The sequence below is a fragment of the Myotis nattereri genome (genome assembly GCF_964212035.1).
Source record: "Myotis nattereri genome assembly, chromosome: 1".
NCBI classification, from domain to species: Eukaryota; Metazoa; Chordata; class Mammalia; order Chiroptera; family Vespertilionidae; genus Myotis; species Myotis nattereri.
This window is the reverse complement of record NC_138075.1, coordinates 78,003,673-78,022,311: the sequence shown is the minus strand read 5'-3', so window position 1 is coordinate 78,022,311 and position 18,639 is coordinate 78,003,673. Positions and strand designations below refer to the sequence as shown.

At 49.3% G+C, this 18,639-nt stretch overlaps 2 protein-coding genes and 1 long non-coding RNA gene across 4 annotated transcripts in view; 2 read left to right on the top strand and 1 right to left on the bottom strand.

The window, feature by feature from the left end:
• The window catches only part of LOC308528750, an 852,227-nt gene that overhangs the window by 40,549 nt on the left and 793,039 nt on the right, over positions 1-18,639 (top strand). The window lies entirely within an intron of this gene.
• MRPL52 (mitochondrial ribosomal protein L52) lies at positions 434-4,353 on the bottom strand. 2 transcript variants are annotated; one of them, XM_081105187.1, is made up of 5 exons: positions 4,293-4,353; positions 4,140-4,197; positions 3,998-4,065; positions 991-1,055; positions 434-613 (listed from the first exon to the last, which is right to left on the bottom strand). In XM_081105187.1, the coding sequence occupies exons 1-5, from the start codon at positions 4,318-4,320 to the stop codon at positions 461-463; spliced, it is 372 nt and encodes a 123-aa protein (XP_080961313.1). In that variant the 5' UTR covers positions 4,321-4,353; the 3' UTR covers positions 434-460. The 2 variants fall into 2 exon arrangements, with proteins under 2 accessions (XP_080961313.1, XP_080961314.1); XM_081105188.1 differs by lacking the exons at positions 3,998-4,065; positions 4,140-4,197; positions 4,293-4,353 and adding an exon at positions 3,876-3,946.
• Positions 15,673-18,639, top strand: part of SLC7A7 (solute carrier family 7 member 7) — a 28,147-nt gene continuing 25,180 nt past the window's right edge. The window contains exons 1-2 of the mRNA XM_081104447.1: positions 15,673-15,777; positions 16,801-17,346. Of these exons, the coding sequence (XP_080960573.1) occupies positions 16,848-17,346 (499 nt within the window). The 5' untranslated portion in view covers positions 15,673-15,777; positions 16,801-16,847. The remainder of the gene's footprint in view (positions 15,778-16,800; positions 17,347-18,639) is intronic.

Below are 18,639 nucleotides of genomic sequence, written 5' to 3'. Positions count from 1 at the left end.
GTTCTTCCCATGTCAGCCTTCCCAGTGTCGGTACCCTCTTGGGCCATGTACCTGCTTTAGAAAAACTGACATCAGTTGCTAGCCAAGAAATGGACCTCAGCTGGAAAGTCTTTTTCATCGAAACATTTATTAAATGTGTAACTCTATGCAGACTGAGCTGTGTATAGATTTTTCAAAGCTTGAATGGTGGCTAAGATCAAGTAAACCGCAGCCCCCTCTTCATGTTTGCAGAGAAGTAACTGCTCAAAGTTGGGCCAGTCCTAAGACCTGCAAAGGAGGGGGTAAATATCCCAGAGCAAGATACCCCTGAACTGGAAGGGAGCCAGGGGTGAGGGCCTGTAGCCGGTCCTTCCAGGCAGTGCTCTTACAGCCTGTTCTTCCTGGGGCCCAAGCTCTTTTGCTCTGAAGATGGATGGGGAACAACAACAACAAATGCTGGGAAAAAGAGATGAGTTGCTTTTTATTGACGTGGTAGTGGGCTCTTCAGAGCAGCCCCTTTAGGTTTAAGAGCATTTTTCTTCTTCTGTTCTTCTTCCTGCAACTTCTCCTGCTGCCTGAGCTGCCATGCCTGTAATCCAGCATCAATTTCCTGTGACAGCAGTACAACTCGTCTCTGAAACAGACAGGAAAACAGTGTGGAGAACATCTGGGGCTTGAGCTCTGCACCATATATCCTTTCATTCACAGATCAAAGTCAGAGGTTTCAGCTGGAAAATGACCCTGCTGACTGGGGAAGGAGTGGGGCCAGGTCCGGGATGGGAAGTGGGGAAGACAGTAAAATGTGTGGCAGAATGTCTACTACTGGTTCCTGCCCTAGGAGTACCCCCTCTATTCCTTCCTTCTCACAGTACTGTTAAAATCTTGACTGTTAAAACAGTGTGAGGGGTACATGTTAGCTTAGGTGTCAACACAGCTCAAGACAAATTACAGTTGAAACTTTGTCCCTCAGATTACATGCAGGCTGCCCTGGATGGGGCTCTAGCAACTCACTGCAAGTTTTTCTCTTTGGGCTTGTCTTCGAAGCTGGCCTTTCATCGGCGGAGCAGGGCGGCCATCTGGAGATAGAAGTGAGAGAAAAGGCAAATGTTAGGGATGGCGTGTAGCACCTTGCGAAAGCAAACAGAAATGAGGGAAAAACCAGTTTCTAGCTCCTCACTTCCATTTCACACCCACTGTAAAATTTCCCTAAAACAAGTTCCTCATCTTCAAGGATGAAGTATGCCAGAACCACCAAGAATAAGCTCCTGGGCATGTTCCTATTGTATTTCACTCACCCCTCATCAGCCTGGAGTTCAAGGTTCCTTGCAATGCTGAATCACCTGTTTTATCTTCATAAAGCCCCCATTCAAGCAAACTGATCACTGTTCTACTCACCTCAAATCTTTGCTAAGTTCCATCTAACTCCATAACAAACACCTCTTGCCTTTCCTTCCAGCCAAATTCTCACCCTTAGGCCCACCTCAACCCTGATCTGTCCCAGAAACCCTTCTCTAACCTCTTAAAACTCTCTTCTGAAAGACGTGCATATTACAATTTACAATAGCTAAGATTTGGAAACAGCCTAAGTGCCCATCAGCAAAGAAATGGATTAAAAAACTGTGGTACATCTACATGATGGAATACTATGCTGCTGTAAAAAAGAAGGAACTCTTACCATTTGCAAGAGCATGGATGGAACTGGAGAGCATTATGCTAAGTGAAATAAGCCAGTCGGAGAAAGGTAAATATCACATGATCTCACTCATTTGTGGAATATAGTGAACAACATAAACTAATGAACCAAAAGATCCAGAGACAGAGAAGCACTGAACTGACTGTCAAACCTCAGAGGGAAGGTGGGGTTAGGAGATCAAAGGACTTGTATGCATGTATATAAGCATAACCAATGGACACAGACACTAGGCGGGGTGAGGGCATGTGCTGGGGGGTGGGAGTGACTGGGGAGAGGTAAATGGGAGAAAAAAATAATATTTTAATAGTAATAGCTATGTACGGGCGGGGGGGGGGGTACTTGAAATATCAGGGGGACCACTCTATAAAGGAAAATTGTATATGTTTCTCATCACAATAAAAAAGAAGTGTGTCACTCATTTAATACTCATCTATTTACCTTGGGACAGTTATTGTACTATTGTTTTTAACCTTATTTAGCCATCTCAAATCGTTTTGGAAAGGAGCAGAGCACTAAAGTGTTATTTAATTTTTAAAATGTCCATGCTTTGTTTTCCCAGCTAGACTTTAAGTTCCTTGGGGATCAGGGACCATATTGCTAAGCTTTCACTATAGTGTAGACACATAATAAAAATTTCATAAATATCTGCAGACTTGCTATAAACTATCTCAAATGGTTTATAATGGAGTTAATAAGAAAGGGCATTTTCAACAAAGAAATAAACAGAGTGAACTCTCTGCCCAAACGTTTGAAGACAAGACAGGAAAGAGATATTATTTATCAGTAAAGGGAACCAATGTTGTGTATGCCAGGTGTTTACATTGGTCATTTCATTTTATCCTTCCAAGAACCATATGAGATAGGTATTTTTTACAGATGTGGAAACTGAGAGATACAATTAAGTAACTTGACCAAGACCCACAATGTTAGCAAGTAGAGAAGCCTGGATTAAGAATCAATTCCAGTTTGGCTCAGTGGATACAGCATCGGCCCCCGGAGACTGAAAGTTCCTGGGTTTGATTCTGATTCCGATTCCGGTGAAGGGAACGTACCTTGGTTGTAGGCTCAATCCCCAGCCCTGGTTGGGTATGTCCAGGAGGCAACCAATCAATGTATCTCTCTTACATAGATGTTTTTCTCTATCTCTCTCTCCCCTTCCCTTTCACTATCTCTAAAAAAATCAATGGAAAAATATACTCAGGTGAGGATTAACAACCAAAAAAGAATCAATTCCAGAGTCTTTCCAATATTCCATAGTACTTCAAGAAGATCCTAGGCTTCCTACAGTAAATAAATAACAAGTAGAAAAAAATCGTCACCATCCTCCTCAGGCAGCAACTCTCCGATTAAGCAAAATCATACTCGTGTAAAATCCAATAGGGTATTACGACTCAGGCCTCTGAGCTGCTGAAGGGGGCCTGGCCTCTGCCCTGTTCTAGTCCTGGCTTTGCTCTTACCTGGTGGGTGATCACATTTCTAGACCTCAATTTTCCTATCTGTGAACTGGAGTCCTATATGGGGCATGAGGCGTGGCTTCAACTTTTCTAAGGTTCTCCCACCTAGGGCTAATATTTCTTTTATTTTTATTTTACTTTGTTGTTTTTTCTTTTTTTAAGTAAAGGGAAGAGCCCGGCGTGTGTGGTTCAGTAGCTGAGCATCGACCTATGAACCAGAAGGCTGGATTCCGGGGAGGCTGGATTCCTGGTCTTCAGGGCACATGCCGGGTTGGGGTCGGTCCTCAGTGGGGGTGCGCAGGAGGCAGCCAATCAATTATTCTCTCTCATCACTGATGTTACTCTCTCTCTTTCCCTCTCCTTTCATCTCTGAAATCAAAAAAAAGTATCTTTTTTTTTAAATAATAAAGGGAAGAGACCTTTCTGAAGGGCGGCCACCATCCTCACTATTCACCTTTCTACTCCTCTCTCTGTGATGCTCATTTTGGCAGCCTTTCCAGGAGCTCTCCCTGCATTTGGTACCAAATTTTCAATAATGCACTCAGCACGGAGAACTTTCTAAGACCCATCCTTTGAGAAACAGGAAAGTCTTTTCACGCTCTCCCCTGGCGGGACGGGGCGCCCCCAGCCAAACTGTCTGCTGCTGATCTGCACAAGCCTCAAAGAGCCTGTCTAGCTTTATTTCCCACCGGCCTAGTTTAATTTACAAAATAAACAACAGGGCTTCCTCCCCCTGTAAAGTTCAATACCTTGTTCACTCGGACACACCGCCCCCCTGACACCCCCGGCCCCACCCGCTCCCCGCAGGGGCGTTCTCTCCGGGGGACCCGGTCCGAGGCAGAGTTAACTCTCCGAGGAGGGCCGCGCTCACCCGCGTACGACCAGTCCGGGAGCTCCGTCAGGGGCCCGTAGCCCGAGGGGTTGGCAGCCATGCCCTGCCTGGGAGGAGAAGACCGTTCGGTTAGGACTCAGCACAGCTTCTGGACCCCCATCTTCCCCAAACCCACACTCACTGGAGTCTCCACTGGCCACCCGCCCGAGCCGCCGCGCTGCCGTGCAGCCTCCGGACACCTGCGGGGAAAGCAGGGCAGAGGTGAGAGAGAGGCCGTGCTGCCAGCCCGGGGTCCCAGCCCCCCAGCCCCGCGCCGGCCGCCGAGCCCACTTACTAAAGAGCAGAGCACCTAGAGCAGCCATGCTGCGGGCCCGGGACCGGAAGTGGGCGTGACATCGCCGAGTGGGCGTGGCCTCAGTGGCCACGCGCTACTCCTCGGGGGAAGTAGGAAGCCGCCATCTTGAACCTGGTTTTCAATCACGGGCCCCGCCATCTTGGGTCGTTGTACGGAAGAGAAGGACGAAATTGCGGCTGGGACTTTGGAGCAGATCGGTAGATCATCGTATGCATCCTCGGTGGTGGAGACTCCCCCGTGGGAGTTGTGTCCTCTGAACTGTTTCTACGACTTCCCTGCAGCGGTTCTTTGAAATTTATATTTTATATCTCAGCGGAGTACCATACACGTGACTGTATACCGGCGGTTCTCAACCTGTGGGTCGCGACCCCTTTGGCGGTCGAATGACCCTTTCACAGGGGTCACCTAAGACCATCCTGCATATCAGATATTTACATTACGATTCATAACAGTAGCAACACTACAGTTCTGAAGTAGCAACGAAAATAATTACATGGTTGGGCCACAACATGAGGAACTGTATTTAAAGGGCCAGAAGGTTGAGAACCACTGCTTATACTGTCTCGCATCACTGTAACATATTTTTCCCAGCCTAAGAGTCAAACCTAGAGAGAATCAGAAAGTTCGGGCTCCAGTTTTCACTCATTTATCCAGAAGAGACAGTTTTTGTTTTTTTGTTTTTTAAAATATATTTCTTTATTGCTTTCAGAGAGGAAGGGAGAGGGGAGAGAGAGAAACATCAATGATGAGAGGGAATCATTGATCAGCTGCCTCCCGCACGCCCCACACTGGGGACGGAGCCTGCAACCCAGGCATGTGCCTTTGGTCGGAATCGAATCTGGGACCCCTCCGTCCACAGGCTGATGCTCCATCCACTGAGCCAAGCCGGCCAGGGCTAGCAGAGACAGTTTTTAAAGTATGTTTTTATTGAATTTTTAGAGAGAGGGGGAGGGAGGGAGAGACATGATGGCTGCCTCCTGTATGCATCCCAACCATGTGTGCCCTGGCGTGGGTCGAACCGGTGACCTTTGGGGGCACCCCGCTTATGCCCAACCCAGGAACCACACAGGCCAGGGCCTCCGACAAAACCGAAGAGGCCTGTGACCAGCACCGTATTCAGTGCAGGCGAGCCTATGGAGAACAAGACATCGTTATTCTGCTGGAGCTCCCAGTCTACAGAGAGAAGGCATCAAATAATCACACGTGGCTGTAGTATTAATTCTGAGATGAGTGCTGGAAGGGAAGTGTGTGGTGCTGGTGGAAACTTGGTCTGCAGTAGGTGGTCAAGGCAGGAGGTGGTACTTCTTCTTTCTTGGGGAAGAAGTACCAAGCTGGGGTCTGATTCAGTTTTCATAAAAGCAGTCAGCACACCCAGCAACAACCTTGTGAGGTGGGTGCTAGTCAGTGGCAAATCCACATCCGTAGCTCCTTCCTCTTTTTTTTTTTTTTTTAAAAATATATTTTATTGATTTTTTACAGAGAGGAAGGGAAAGAGATAGAGAGTTAGAAACATCGATCAGCTGCCTCCTGCACATCTCCCACTGGGGATGTGCCCACAACCCAGGCACATGCCCTTGACCGGAATCGAACCTGGGACCTTTCAGTCCGCAGGCCGACGCTCTATCCACTGAGCCAAACCGGTTTCGGCTCCTTCCTCTTTTTTAACCACTTACTTGCCTTGGGTAAGTCATCCTTAATTTCTTCATTTAAACAACTTTAGCCCTAGCTGGGTTGGCTCAGTGGCTAGAGCATCAGCCTGTGGACTGAAGGGTCCTGAGTTGGATTCTGGTCAAGGGCTCCATCCAGGTTGCGGGCTCGATCCCTAATGTGGGTTGTGCAGGAGGCAGCTGATCAATGATTCTCTCTCATCATTGATGTTTCTCTCTCTCTCTCTCTCTCTCTCTCTCTCCCTTCCTCAATGACATCAATAAAAATATATTTTTAAAAAGTTTAATATATCACTTTTGTGCAAACATTTAAAAATTTTTAATTGATCTTTTTAAAGAGAAGGGGGGAGTGAGAGAGAGAAAAAACATTGATTTCTTGTTCCACTTATGCATTCATTGGATGATTCTTTTTTTAAAAAAATTATCATTTCCTTCTGCAAGACTGGGAACTTTTTCCACAGGAGGTGCCTCTGAACTGTGCTTTGAAAGAGGGGAAGGGTGGATCCTCGTTTAAGAAGTAAAAGAAGCTATTTTGATAACAATATGAATAGTATAGGCTAGGGCTGAACCAGAAAAAGGGACAGGGACAAAAGAAACTTGGTTATAAAACACCAGATGGATCCAAAAAACTAAGCAAGGGAAATAAGGCAATATAGTACCATTGTTATCTTACATTCATACACTCAATTTTCACTTATCAAAAACACTGTATACAAATGATTTCTACAGTTTTCTTTTTTCTTTAATATATATTTTATTGATTTTTTACAGAGAGGAAGGGAGAATAGAGAGTTAGAAACATTGATGAGAGAAACATCGATCAGCTGCCTCCTGCACACCTCCTACTGGGGATGTGCCCGCAACCAAGGTACATGCCCTTGACCGGAATCGAACCTGGGACTTTTCAGTCCGCAGGCCGATGCTCTATCCACTGAGCCAAACCGGTTAGGGCATTCTACAGTTTTCATAATAAACCTGTAAAGTAGGTAAGAACAGTCCAGGAAGTAATCATTATACAGACTGTAGTTTTCAGAGATCAGGAAATTGAACCAAAATATGGCTGTGGATTTATTGTTTTACAGTTGCAATAACCACTGAGTGACACCTTTCCTAAGCTGGGCTCCACGTGCCTTTGGCAGGGTCTGAGACAGAGAACTGAGGCAGGCAGCACCGGAATCCCATCACATAGTTTATAGTTGGGGAATCAAGCACTGGAAAAATAACCTCAGTGTCCACATTCAAGATTGGCGAGAAAGGTGACAGGCTGGCACTACCACCAATGCTATATATTTTTTTAAAAAAATATATTTTATTGATTTTTTACAGAGAGGAAGGGAGAGGGATAGAGAGCTAGAAACATCGGGACCCCTCAGTCCGCAGGCCGACGCTTTATCCACTGAGCCAAACTGGTCAGGGCCAATGCTATATCTTTATAATGTTTATAGAACTGAACCAGCAACATCCCTCTATTCTACTAGCTCACACAGTAGGGGGATACCACTGATTTGTAAAATAAAAAATACGGTACATGCATTAAAGTGCACAAATAGGGCGGACACTGTGAACTCCACCTGTAGAAGTGAACACGTGTAATACTTTAATAGCTATGGGAATAAAGGAGCTAGAGCTGGAGAACTCTGGGAGCAGGATAGGAAGTTTGACTAGGAAAACTGGGAAATCTGGTAAGGGAAAAGGTCTTGGGAAGGAAGACAAGTTCAGCCTTTGACGTGGTTATTTTGATGTGGCAGGGGTGACAACCCATGGGTTGTAAATAGCAGGAAATATGAGTGAGGAGAGAGAGAGAGAGAGAGAGAGAGAGAGAGAGAGAGAGAACTAGTACTGACAGCTAACATTGTCCAGGCGAATTAGGTGCTTTTTTAACCATTGTGATGAATAATGATGATGTTGGAGAAAGAGCATACATAAAGCTGCCTCATTTTGCACTCTTCCCCTTTTTGCTTGCTTGTGACCAAATTCTAAGGTTTGGGAAATGTCTTATTTCACATTCCTTCCTTATCTCCCTTCTTAGGTCAGCTCAAGATCAAATCACTGTCACGCTCAGCAAGAAGTGTGGAAATTGCCCTCCCCAGTGTTCTTAGTGGTTAAAGAGTTGCCCCGAGCACTGAAGGGTCATGGATTTGATTTCCGGTCAAGGACATGTACCTTGGTTGCAGGTTTGATCCCTGCCATGGCTGGGGCAACGGATGTGTGTGTGTGTGTGTGTGTGTGTGTGTCTCTGTCCCTCCCTCCCTCCCTTCCTCCCTTCCACTCTCTAAAAAGCAGTGGAAAAAAATATCCTCAGATGAGGATTAAGAAACAAACAAAAAAGTGTGGGAATTGATGGCTAGAAACCACCGACTCACACAATACATTGCTTTGCATATTATTTTATTACTTACATAATTTATTGTACCATATTCCTTTTCTTTTCTCATGGCTGTCAAATCTCTGCTAAATCAGTATGACCTCGGACTCCACTACTTTTAAAAGAAATATCTTTTCATTGATTTCAGAGAGGAAGGGAGAGAGAGACAGAAACATCAATGATGAGAGAGAATCAACGATTGGCTGCCTCCTACAGGCCCCTAGCCCACAACCCACAACCCCAGCATGGGGCCTTGACCGGAATCGAACCCGGATGCTCCAGACCACGGGCCGATGCTCTATCCACTGAGCCAAACCAGCCAGGGCTACACTACTTTTCCTTGCCTGATAGCTTTGAAGTCTCTTGAGCAGTGTGCCTTTTCCCCAGACTGGTCTTGAAGGAGGGTGGCTCTGTGAATCTCTGCAGAGTAGCAATGTTGGCTTTAAAACTGCAAAGCGAGTGTGTCCAAAAGGTATACAAAAGGTAACTATTATTTATAAGTCATCCTTTAGCCTTAAAACATGTGGAAGCATTTCCAAGTGCCTTTTTTTGAACCAGCCCAGCAAATCCCTCTATTGTGGCGTCCACGCTGCTTCTAAGACGCTTCAGATGAAACGTGATTTGGTGACTCCCGCCTCCCGGGCACCCTCAGCCCGAACATTTTTTGTTCAGTGCTGCCTCCTGGCGGCGGCTCTGCTGCCCCACGCCCATCTGGCCGGTGGAGACCACTTTCCTTAGTTTGGGATCTCGAAGCTGACGCAACAGCTCCCCCGAGGGGGCGGGGAGTGGAGGACCAGGCGGGAGCCGCCCTTCCGGGAGACCCTCCCCGGCTCCGAGCGCGCGGCTCCCTCTTCCCTCCGCACGGGCCTTGCAGTCCTGAGTCCCTCCCAGTTGCAGCCGCTCGTCTGGGGGCCGGAGGCGGGGTTGCCAGGGTTTGGGGCTCTCGCCCAGACCCCCGTCTGGCCGCCCGCTCGAGCAGGATTGGGGGGGCGGGCAGAGGCAGCTGAGCGCTCCCGGCGGAGGGCGCGCCGCGGGGCGCCCGCGGTCATTTTCCTTTCCCGCGCAGCTGTGCCTGGGCCGGGAGGAGGCGGGGGGCGGGTTAGGGGTCCCTCGGCTCTCGCCCTGCGCCGGTACCCAGCACCACCCCCTCTTGTAGCTCCATGGAGCCTGGGAGGGAAGTGAAGGGACTCCGGTGGTGGGGCCAGGGCGCCCCCAGGCAGAACCGGTTCGGCCCCCGCAGCTAGACCTGTGCGTCCGGGGGCACCGAGCTCTCGATGGGCAGTGAGGGCGGGCGCGGCAGGTTCGGGTATGGGAAGGCGCGATCCCGGGGCCGCGGGCACCGAGCGAAAGAGGCGGCGGGCTGACCTGCAGGGGCCGGGCCGGGGAGTGTGGCCGGGTGAGGGGAGCGGGGCAAAGGGGCAAAGGTGGAAGCGGCCCGCCGGCCGGGCGGGGGCGGAGGGGCGTGGGACGGGGCGAGGGCCGCCCGGAAAGGCAGAGAGAGCCGAAGGCGGGGGTGGGGGCCGGGAGCGGGGTCTGGGAAGAGTTCGTGCTTAAGGGGGGCGGGGGGGCTCCACTCTCTCGAACCCACCGTCTGCATTCGCGTGGACCTGAGCCTCCGCGCCCTGCCGTCTCCTCTGCCCTTTCACCGCGTCGCGGCCCCCGCACTTTGTTCTCCCGGCGTCCGGAGGCGTCACCGAGCCTGGGTGTGCGACCGGGCGCAGAGCTTTCCGGACCTGCGGGAGCGCATGAGAGGAGAGCCTTTTTGTTTTCCTATGAATGAAACCAGAGGTCCACGTCAGATCATCCTAGGCCTCCCCGCAAACCTGAACATTGTACCTGCCCCTTCCTTTCAGCCCACCACTATAAAGAAGTATCAACACTTCCAAATACTCCTTGCTTAGGAACCAGAGCAGCAGCAGCTTCTTCAGGCGGCCAGAAGGGCAAGTTCGAGGGCATCCCCAGAGCCGGGCCGGCCAGGAAATCAGTGTGTGTGTGTGTGTGTGTGTGTGTGTGTGTGTGGACAGCATTGTTCATTCCTTCATTTATTCTTCCAGCAAACATGTCTTGGTCTCCATGTGCCCTGTACTGGGCATAAAGCTCTGCTGCTTGCATTCTAGTGAGGGAGTCACTCGACAACCAATGAACTCCCAACTCCACTGAACTCCAACTCAGGAGTGGCAGTGAGTGCCCTGGAAGAAAAGTCGAGCATGTCGCTTCTTCAGAGACTCCGCAGGAAGGACTCTGCTAGGTGGTGTTTCAACACAGACCCGAAGGGAGTGAAGGAATGAACAATAGCTCTGGGAAGAATGTTCCAGGCAGAGGAAGCAGCAATTGCGAAAGCTCCTAGTCCGGAGCATGCTTGTGTGGCAGCGGCAGGGCCAGTGTGGCTGGAGTGGAGTGAGAGAGCAGGGGCCAGAGCCCAGGGCAACTTCAGACTTTGCAGGACTTCCCTCACTTACAAGTTGGACCTGAACCCAGAGTAGGATGAAGGGGCAGGCCGGCCGGGCAGCAGCCTGGCTCTGAAAGGGCACTAAATGATCCTTGGAGTCATTCAGACATCTGGTGCCAGTGGACTCTGGCTTCTGTCTCTTAGTGAACTGTAAGTTGGCTCCCATCCACTGAGAGATCCTTAACAACTGCTTACCTGGACAGCCTGTCTCCGGAATAATTTTGCAACATGCAGGTACAGGTTGCACGATGTAGTCCTGTGACCAGCTTTTAGTTGCCTAAAGGCAGCAGTCACACTGGAATTCTGAGAATGCACCAGACCCTGTGAAGTGCCACTCCCTGAGAGAGGTTTATGCTGTATCTACATTTAAAAGAATACTTTAAATTGATTTTTAGAGAAAGAGGGAGAGGGAGAGAGACATCGATGTGAGAATGCAACATCGATGGGCTGCCTACTACGTGTCCCCCCCCGCCCCCCCCCTCCTAGGAATCGAGCCTGAAATCTGGGCATGTGCCCGACCAGAAATTGAACTGACAAACTTGGGTGCATGGGATGATACTCAACCAATTGAGCCGCACTGGCCAGGGCTGTATCTACATTTTAAATTGTTTAATATGGCTACTAAGAAGTTGTCTGCTTCAGAAAGTGTATGTAATGAATTCATTTAATAAGTTCTAATTTTGAATAGAAAGAAGGAGGCTAACAGTTTTTATTCCCAGAAAATCGTATTTCCCTGCTTTTGTTAAATAAACATTCAACAAATATTTAAATAATCCTGGTTTGGAGGGGTGCCAACTCAGCCCTGTGCCAGGCCACCTAAGGGGGCCTTCCTTCGCAACACACACATCACCTGAACCAACTGGGGACCTGAGTTGTGAGTGGGCTTGCTTAGCGTTTAGGTATGTGCTCACCTGTACCCCCACAAGTGACATTCCTTGGCATGTGTTGCTTTACATGGGGGCTGACATGGCCCTGAGACTAGAGATGAGGCCACAGAGATCCGTTATTGCCCTAACCATGGATCCTGTGCCCTCCGCAGGACCAATGATAGTATTTCAGGGGGAGATGCAGAGGAAATGGAATTGTGGGGAAGAGTTGTAAAGGCCCTGAGAAGGTCACTGCAAGTCCCTGGGAATAAATGTAGGGCAACAAGGAAGTTTGGGGGGCTGAGGTAGGGAAGAGGAGGAGCCTAGAGGGGGGCGGGAGGTCTGGGTCCCAGCTCCAGCCCGTCCTCCAGGCCCCTCCCCGCTGCCGCCGCTGGCCAGAGTCACACATATGTTTTCCTGTTTTTCGTTTCGTCGGCACCCTCTGCCTTTTCTGCTCCCCAGAGTCAACAGCTGCTGCAGCTCCAGCCATACCCTGGTGCCCCTTCTTAGCACCTTTCCCTCCCCCTAGTCCCAGCGTGGTAGCCCCTCCTCCTCGCACCTGCCCAAAGGGCAAGGGACAGGTAAGAGGTGGGAGTCGGGGACAGTGGGTGAGAGGGGACGTGCAGGAGGAGGATGGAGTTAGAGTCTGAAAACTGACTGATGGAGGAGACTCAAGAGCCTCTTGTTTCCTGGTCCTAGCTCTGACCTCCCTAGGCAGAGCCCTCTGCCCAGAGACCTCAGCCCTACGTTAGTGGAAGTCCTGGCCTCAGGAGTAAACAATTTCTTGTTTCACTTTTTTAGAAAGGGGCTGTCGTAGCCACAGTGGAGCATAGCAAAACAAATGGAGAGCTGGGAGGGAGGAGCGGAGCTTCCCGCTTGGGGTGATGGGGCAATCTAGCTGTACCAGAGTGGATCTGTTTTCTGTTGCTGTTGTTAAGGAGGCAGCACAGACCAGTTGGAGCGAGGAAGGCAGGACATGGGGTCCCTGGGGGAGAAAGTCTCTGCTCACATTTTGCTCCCTGTGCTTGACCGAGGAGCCAAGACCCTGAGCTGTGTGCTGGTTCCTGGAGGAAGGGTGTTTTGGTGTTGCCATTCATGGGTAGGGTCAGGGCAAGGGGTTCCACTGGCTGCCATGCCAGGCACTGCATGCTGGGGGCCCTGCTACCTGCTTTTTTCTGAACCCCTGAACTGCAACTTCTCCCACAGGCTGTAGGATGTGCGCTGCCCTGTCATCTCCACTAGGTCCCGAATGCACTGCAGACAGGGGAGGAAGGGACAAGGGTGCTGTGTACCTGGACCGCCTTTATCTGACGGGCTCCAGGCTCTGCAGAGTTCCCTGTAAAGAGCCCCTTAGGAGAGGTCCTGCCGGTCCCAGGCTGCCTAACTGGTGGAAGCAGTGCCCTGTGACCAGGGTTTCAGGGAGGGATGTGAGCTGCCAAAGATGGTGCCTTTCTGCCCATAGCTCTGGTGCTGGGCAGGGATGGAGAAAAGAGGGGGCATCTCTTCTGTGAAGGGTAGCCACCTCTACCCAGTTTGTAGCATTCCTGGTGAGGCCGCTAGGGTATGCTGTTGGCTGGAGTGTCCCAAGATTCTAAGAGGAGTCTTGCACCTTTCAGATACCACTAGCCAGGAGCTAAACCCACAGGCTTCTCTCCCCACCTTCCCTCATGCGCTCTCCTTCCTTTATCCCTCCTCATTGCTTTTTTTTTTTTTTCTTAACATCCCATTAGGACACATGCCCACTCCTTGGTGCCAGTGAATTTGGTCTTAAAAGGGCAGGCATGATGAGGTATTTCCACGTGCCTTGTTTGCTTTAGAAGTGGGCACCCTAGCAAGGGCAGTGCTGCCAAGAGGACTTGTAATCCCCGGCAGAGAGAGAGAAAGGGGAGGAGCAGTCAGGAAGGAGATGGATGGGCTTCGTTGGAAGGTGGGCCGCCATAGTTTGAGGACCCCTGGGGTAGAGGCTGGGCAGGTGGGGGTGGGGGTTGGGGGAGGTATGGCAGTGCCAGTTAAGATCTTGGGCTTTATTGGCTAGCCTCTCTCATTAGTTAGGCATCCTGGCATGGACTTAATGCCTGCCTTAAGGGACTGCAGGGAGGATTAAATGAGATAAGGCCTTTAGGTGCTTAGCAGTGTGTCTGGCCCCGATGAGTGCTCAATAAATGACAGCTATCATTCTTATAGGAGTATTTAGGGGGCACTTGGGAGAAAAGGACAGTCTCCTCTGGACGGATTTGTGGACATAAGAAATGTCTAAACCTGTAGAGAATTTTTTAAATAATATATATATTTTAAAAATATATTTTTTATTTCAGAGAAGAAGGGAGAGGGATAGAGAGATAGAAACATTAATGATGAGAGAGAATCATTGATAGGCAACCTCCTGCATGTCCCACACTGGGGATTGAGCCCTCAACCCGCGCATGTGCCCTGATTGGGGATCGAACTGTGACCTCCTGGTTCATACATAGGTTGAAGCTCAACCACTGAGCCATGCCGGCCAAGCAGACCTGTAGAGAATTTTTATGAGTTTACTTGGGCCAGATTGGCAACATATGCCAGGGAAGCAAGTTCTCATATGGTCCTGAGAATAACAGTTTTATAGTTTCTTTAATGCATTTGAAATTAAGGGAGAAATGTAAAGAAGATTACATGAAGGTGGGAAAAAGTAAGGTGGGGATTAGATTATAGGTTAAGGTTATATGCATTCTTGAGAGTGGTCTTGTCTTAGAAGGAGGTCCTAAAAGGGTGGGCATACATTAGAAGGAGGGGCATTTCAAAGGTGTGCAACCCAGATGTACAGAAGCAATGCACAGGGTTCGCTCAAGGCAAAGATAAACCTTTTAGTAAAGAAGTTATATACCTATATGTGGGGGTGTGACTACCTAAAATGACTTGCCTAGTTAGGAATTTATGATTAGATTATCCTGTGAGGTTGCTTTTCATATAATCTTTTTTTTTTTTTTTTATCCACAGATTTCAGACATTTGTAAGGGTGGCTTGGGAGAAGCAAGATCTCTGGGAAGGCTAACATCTGGATTACTCTTTTGGTTTAAAAATAAATTTTAAGGGGCTAGGATGGGAGGGTGTAGGGTAAAGATAAGGTCCCTTGGATTTTTATTCTCTGGTTGTAGAATAACCAAAGAGGGTTTTTAGAAACGTTGTGAAAGGGGACAGGTAGTTGCATTTCAGAATGGATAGAATGTATTTCTTTTGGCAAAAGAGACACCAAATACCATATTTAACTAGACAATAAAGGTAAAATAATCTATGATTTCCAAAAAATACTCTACTTTGTCTTTCTGTTTTGGGTCTGTATGTTCAGGGAAATCTTATTTCCCCATATTTTAAGGAAATTGGAGTTAACTTGTATTTGGGGAGGTGTTTATAAGACTCATGCTTACCTAAAGATCCCGGTATGTCTTTTTAAAGATGAAAGGGCACGTGACAGGGCGGGCATACAGCCAGGGTCTGGGTATAATTTTTTGACCTGGTTTCCTTGGAAGTAGCTTGAGGCTCAGCCATGGGGTACTGGCCCAAGTTCAGGGGCAGCCACTCCTCGCTCTGGGGAAGTGTGCAGAGTTCTCCTCTTAGGAGGGCCAATCACGAGGGGCAGGGATTGCACTCACACTTCCTCTAATCTCAGTCACGTTGTGCAATCCTCCTGCCTTTCTTGTTTGGGACGAGAGAAGTGGGCGAGGGTCGGGCCCTTCTCAGCCACTGCCCAGGCCTCGTCAGGGCTAATTTGCTAGGGGACAGTTTCCCCGGGGCTGCAGAGCCACGCCCCGCTGCCAGTCCTTTGTTCTGCTCCTTGTCAAAGGAGATCCCTGAGGGAGCGCCTTTCTTATCTCGGAAAGTGCTGAGCCCAGAGCTCCTAGCTGCCCTTTTTTCCAGGGGTGAGGGGCCAGTGAACCTTGGACCCAGACAGTTGCTTAATACTCCTCTCCCCCGCCCTCACCCCCTCCGCCCTTCTTGACTTCTTGATTTGACTTAAGTCCGTAAGCACTTGGCCGGCCATTCCTTTCACTGCTGGCTGAGGACGAGGAGTGGCCAGAGCACAGCTCCTGACCTCCACTGGCTGCTGCCTCTGCAGGAACCTGCTTACACCTCTGGCCAGGTAGTGAGTGCTTCCCGCTCTCTCTTTCAGCCCCACTCATTCGCCCCCAGCCCCCTTTGCTGCTGCGCACTGTCTGATCACCTCCTCTCCCCGGTGCCTCTATCTCTCCACTTGCTTGGCCTGCCTCGCCTGTCTTTCTCTCAGCTGTCTCCTGCTCTGCGGTGCCCAATATCAGCTGCCCCACTTCAGCTGTTTCTTGGCCTTGGCTTTCGGTGCTGAATCTCCAGGGTAGGGAGTGGTCATCAGCTGACTGCAATCATCTCTCAGTTGGGCTGCACATTTGGATCACCCTTTTCCCAATCATACTGTTTGGGGAGATGCACCTGTGCTAATGTGAGGGCCTTGGTGGCAGGGGATGTAGAATACTGACTGGGAGAGGTATCTGGGAAAGGAGAATAGCCTGTCTTCTTTCAGGGTGGGTGTGAGGCTGCTGGGACTTTGCTAGGGTTGAAGACTTCACCTAAGCAGGTGGATGGTTGTGGGTTTCCAGCAAGAAATCTCTGCAGCCTTTATGTTTGCCAGAGCGAGAATCCTTGGGGGAAAAGAGCAGTGTTGTCAGGAGAACCCACAGATTATTTGCTTGCAAGGTTTGTTCCTCATGTTGCATCTCAGCACGGGTGATAGGTGAGTCTGAAAGTGGAGGCAAGACAGACTTTTTTGATGTAAGGCTGAAAAATGCCAGCTCAAATCACTGTGCTTACACCTGGGGACTGCCAGATGATTGCCCTAATTCCTGCCCCTTATCACAGCAGGCTCAGATGGAACCAGGATTGAGCTTTCTATTTTGTAAATCAGGGAGGCAGCACCAGCCTCACGATCATCTCTCTGGGGGATGATTCAAGTTGGGGTTGTTTTGATGAGCCAGAGCCCCCACCAGAAGGAGAGTTTAATGGGTGGGAAGCAAGAGAGAGGTCTCTGCCCTGGCAGGTGGAGCGGGCTGCCCGTACTGGCCCCTGTGGGGGGGGGGGGGCGTTCTGTGAAATTGCCAACCACCTGATGTATATCTTCCTCGTTCTTCCTTAGAGGGCAATGCCAGGAAGCTGGTGAAGCCTTTCTTCTCCTCCTCCGCCATGGTTAACAGTGCGAAGTATGAAGTGGCCTCCCAGCAGATGGGGGATGCCTCCCCTTTGGCGGAGGAGGCCCGCCCAGGGTCCGAGCAGGTGAAGCTGAAGAAGGAGATCTCGCTGCTGAACGGCGTGTGCCTGATTGTGGGGAACATGATTGGCTCGGGCATCTTTGTGTCCCCCAAGGGCGTGCTCATGTACAGTAACTCCTTTGGCCTCTCCCTGGTCATCTGGGCTATTGGGGGCCTCTTCTCTGTCTTTGGGGCCCTTTGCTATGCGGAACTGGGCACCACCATTAAGAAGTCTGGGGCCAGCTATGCCTACATCCTCGAGGCCTTCGGGGGACTCCTCGCCTTCATCCGACTCTGGACCTCCCTCCTCATCATCGAGCCCACCAGCCAGGCCATCATCGCCATCACCTTTGCCAACTACATGGTGCAGCCGGTCTTCCCGAGCTGCTTTACCCCCTACGCTGCTGGCCGCCTGCTGGCCGCTGCCTGCATCTGTAAGTGGGGCTGGGGCAGGAGGTGTTGAGTGGAGCGCCAGGGCAGAGGCCTGGATGTGAGTCCAGTCAGCCAGTGAGAAGGAGATGGGAAGACATGCATGCCTTTGGAAATGCTTTTATTTAAAAACAATGTTTAATGTATGCTTTGTGTGAAAATTCAAACAGTACCGAAGTGTAACAAACCCACCAGTTTACCTTTTGCCCAGCTGCCCATGGTAAGCATCAGTAGCAGTTTGCGCGCCCTTCCTGATTTTTTCCCTTGCTCTTTCAGGTGTAGTTTTGTTCTATGGTTTACAAAAAGGGTTCATAGTCCACATATAATTCTACAGTGTGCTTTTCTCCAGGAATTTATCAGTGACATTCTTTTCTATTTATAAGTCTACTTTAAAAAAAATGCTTCATGTTATTCCATGTTAATTTTAAGAATATTGCTTATTTAAATAATCGGTCATCTGTTAATGGCCATTTAAGTTGGTTCCAATTTTTCCAGTCTTACAGATAATGCTCTAGTGAATATCTTTTCGCACATGTGTGACTTTTGCTGTCGGCTAGTTATTAAAACTATTATAGTTGATATGGTAGGTTGACTTACTGGTGAAACTAATTTTAGGATATGCTACTCTTGGGGACCCCTCAAATGTAGGTAGATAGTCATATGTCTTGTGTAGAGCAAGGATTATTCCATCTAAGTAAAATTTCTAAGAAAGCTGCATCCCTTTAAACACCAGAATTCTCTTATTTCAACCATCTTTGTTGAAATATCTTTAAAATCAGTGCTATGTCTGCTTGCCTTAATAACTGGAAGTTTCTTTTGGTGACTTGGGATTACCGTTGCGTATCTCAATTCTTGTTTGATTATGAGGCCTTCCGTGGCCAGCAGGGTGGGTGGGGGCGATCGCTTGCTCCTCAGTGGCCTTATGCTGCTGGCCTAACTTCAGTTCATCAGGTGTTATTCTTTTTTTTTAATTTTGTTTTTAATATATTTTATTGATTTTTTTTACAGAGAGGAAGGGAGAGAGATAGCTAGAAACATCGATGAGAGAGAAACATCGATCAGCTGCCTCCTGCACATCTCCCACTGGGGATGTGCCCGCAACCCAGGTACATGCCCTTGACCGGAATCGAACCTGGGACCTTTCAGTCCGCAGGCCGACGCTCTATCCACTGAGCCAAACCGATTTCGGCAGGTGTTATTCTTTTCTGCTTTTGATCTGTCATCTCTGACAGCTGTCATTCCTTGATTCTGGCATTGTGCCTACTTCCATCAGTCATCCCCTTTTTAATATGCTATTT

Bases quoted from the DNA above. Each gene is read 5' to 3' on its own strand.
- MRPL52 (XM_081105187.1), bottom strand. From the start codon at position 4,320: ATGGCTGCTCTAGGTGCTCTGCTCTTTA. The intron at 4,198-4,292 runs GTAAGTGGGCTC...CTTTCCCCGCAG, and splicing joins TCTAGGTGCTCTGCTCTTTA to GTGTCCGGAGGCTGCACGGC. The intron at 1,056-3,997 runs GTGAGCGCGGCC...TTCTATCTCCAG, and splicing joins CCCGGACTGGTCGTACGCGG to ATGGCCGCCCTGCTCCGCCG.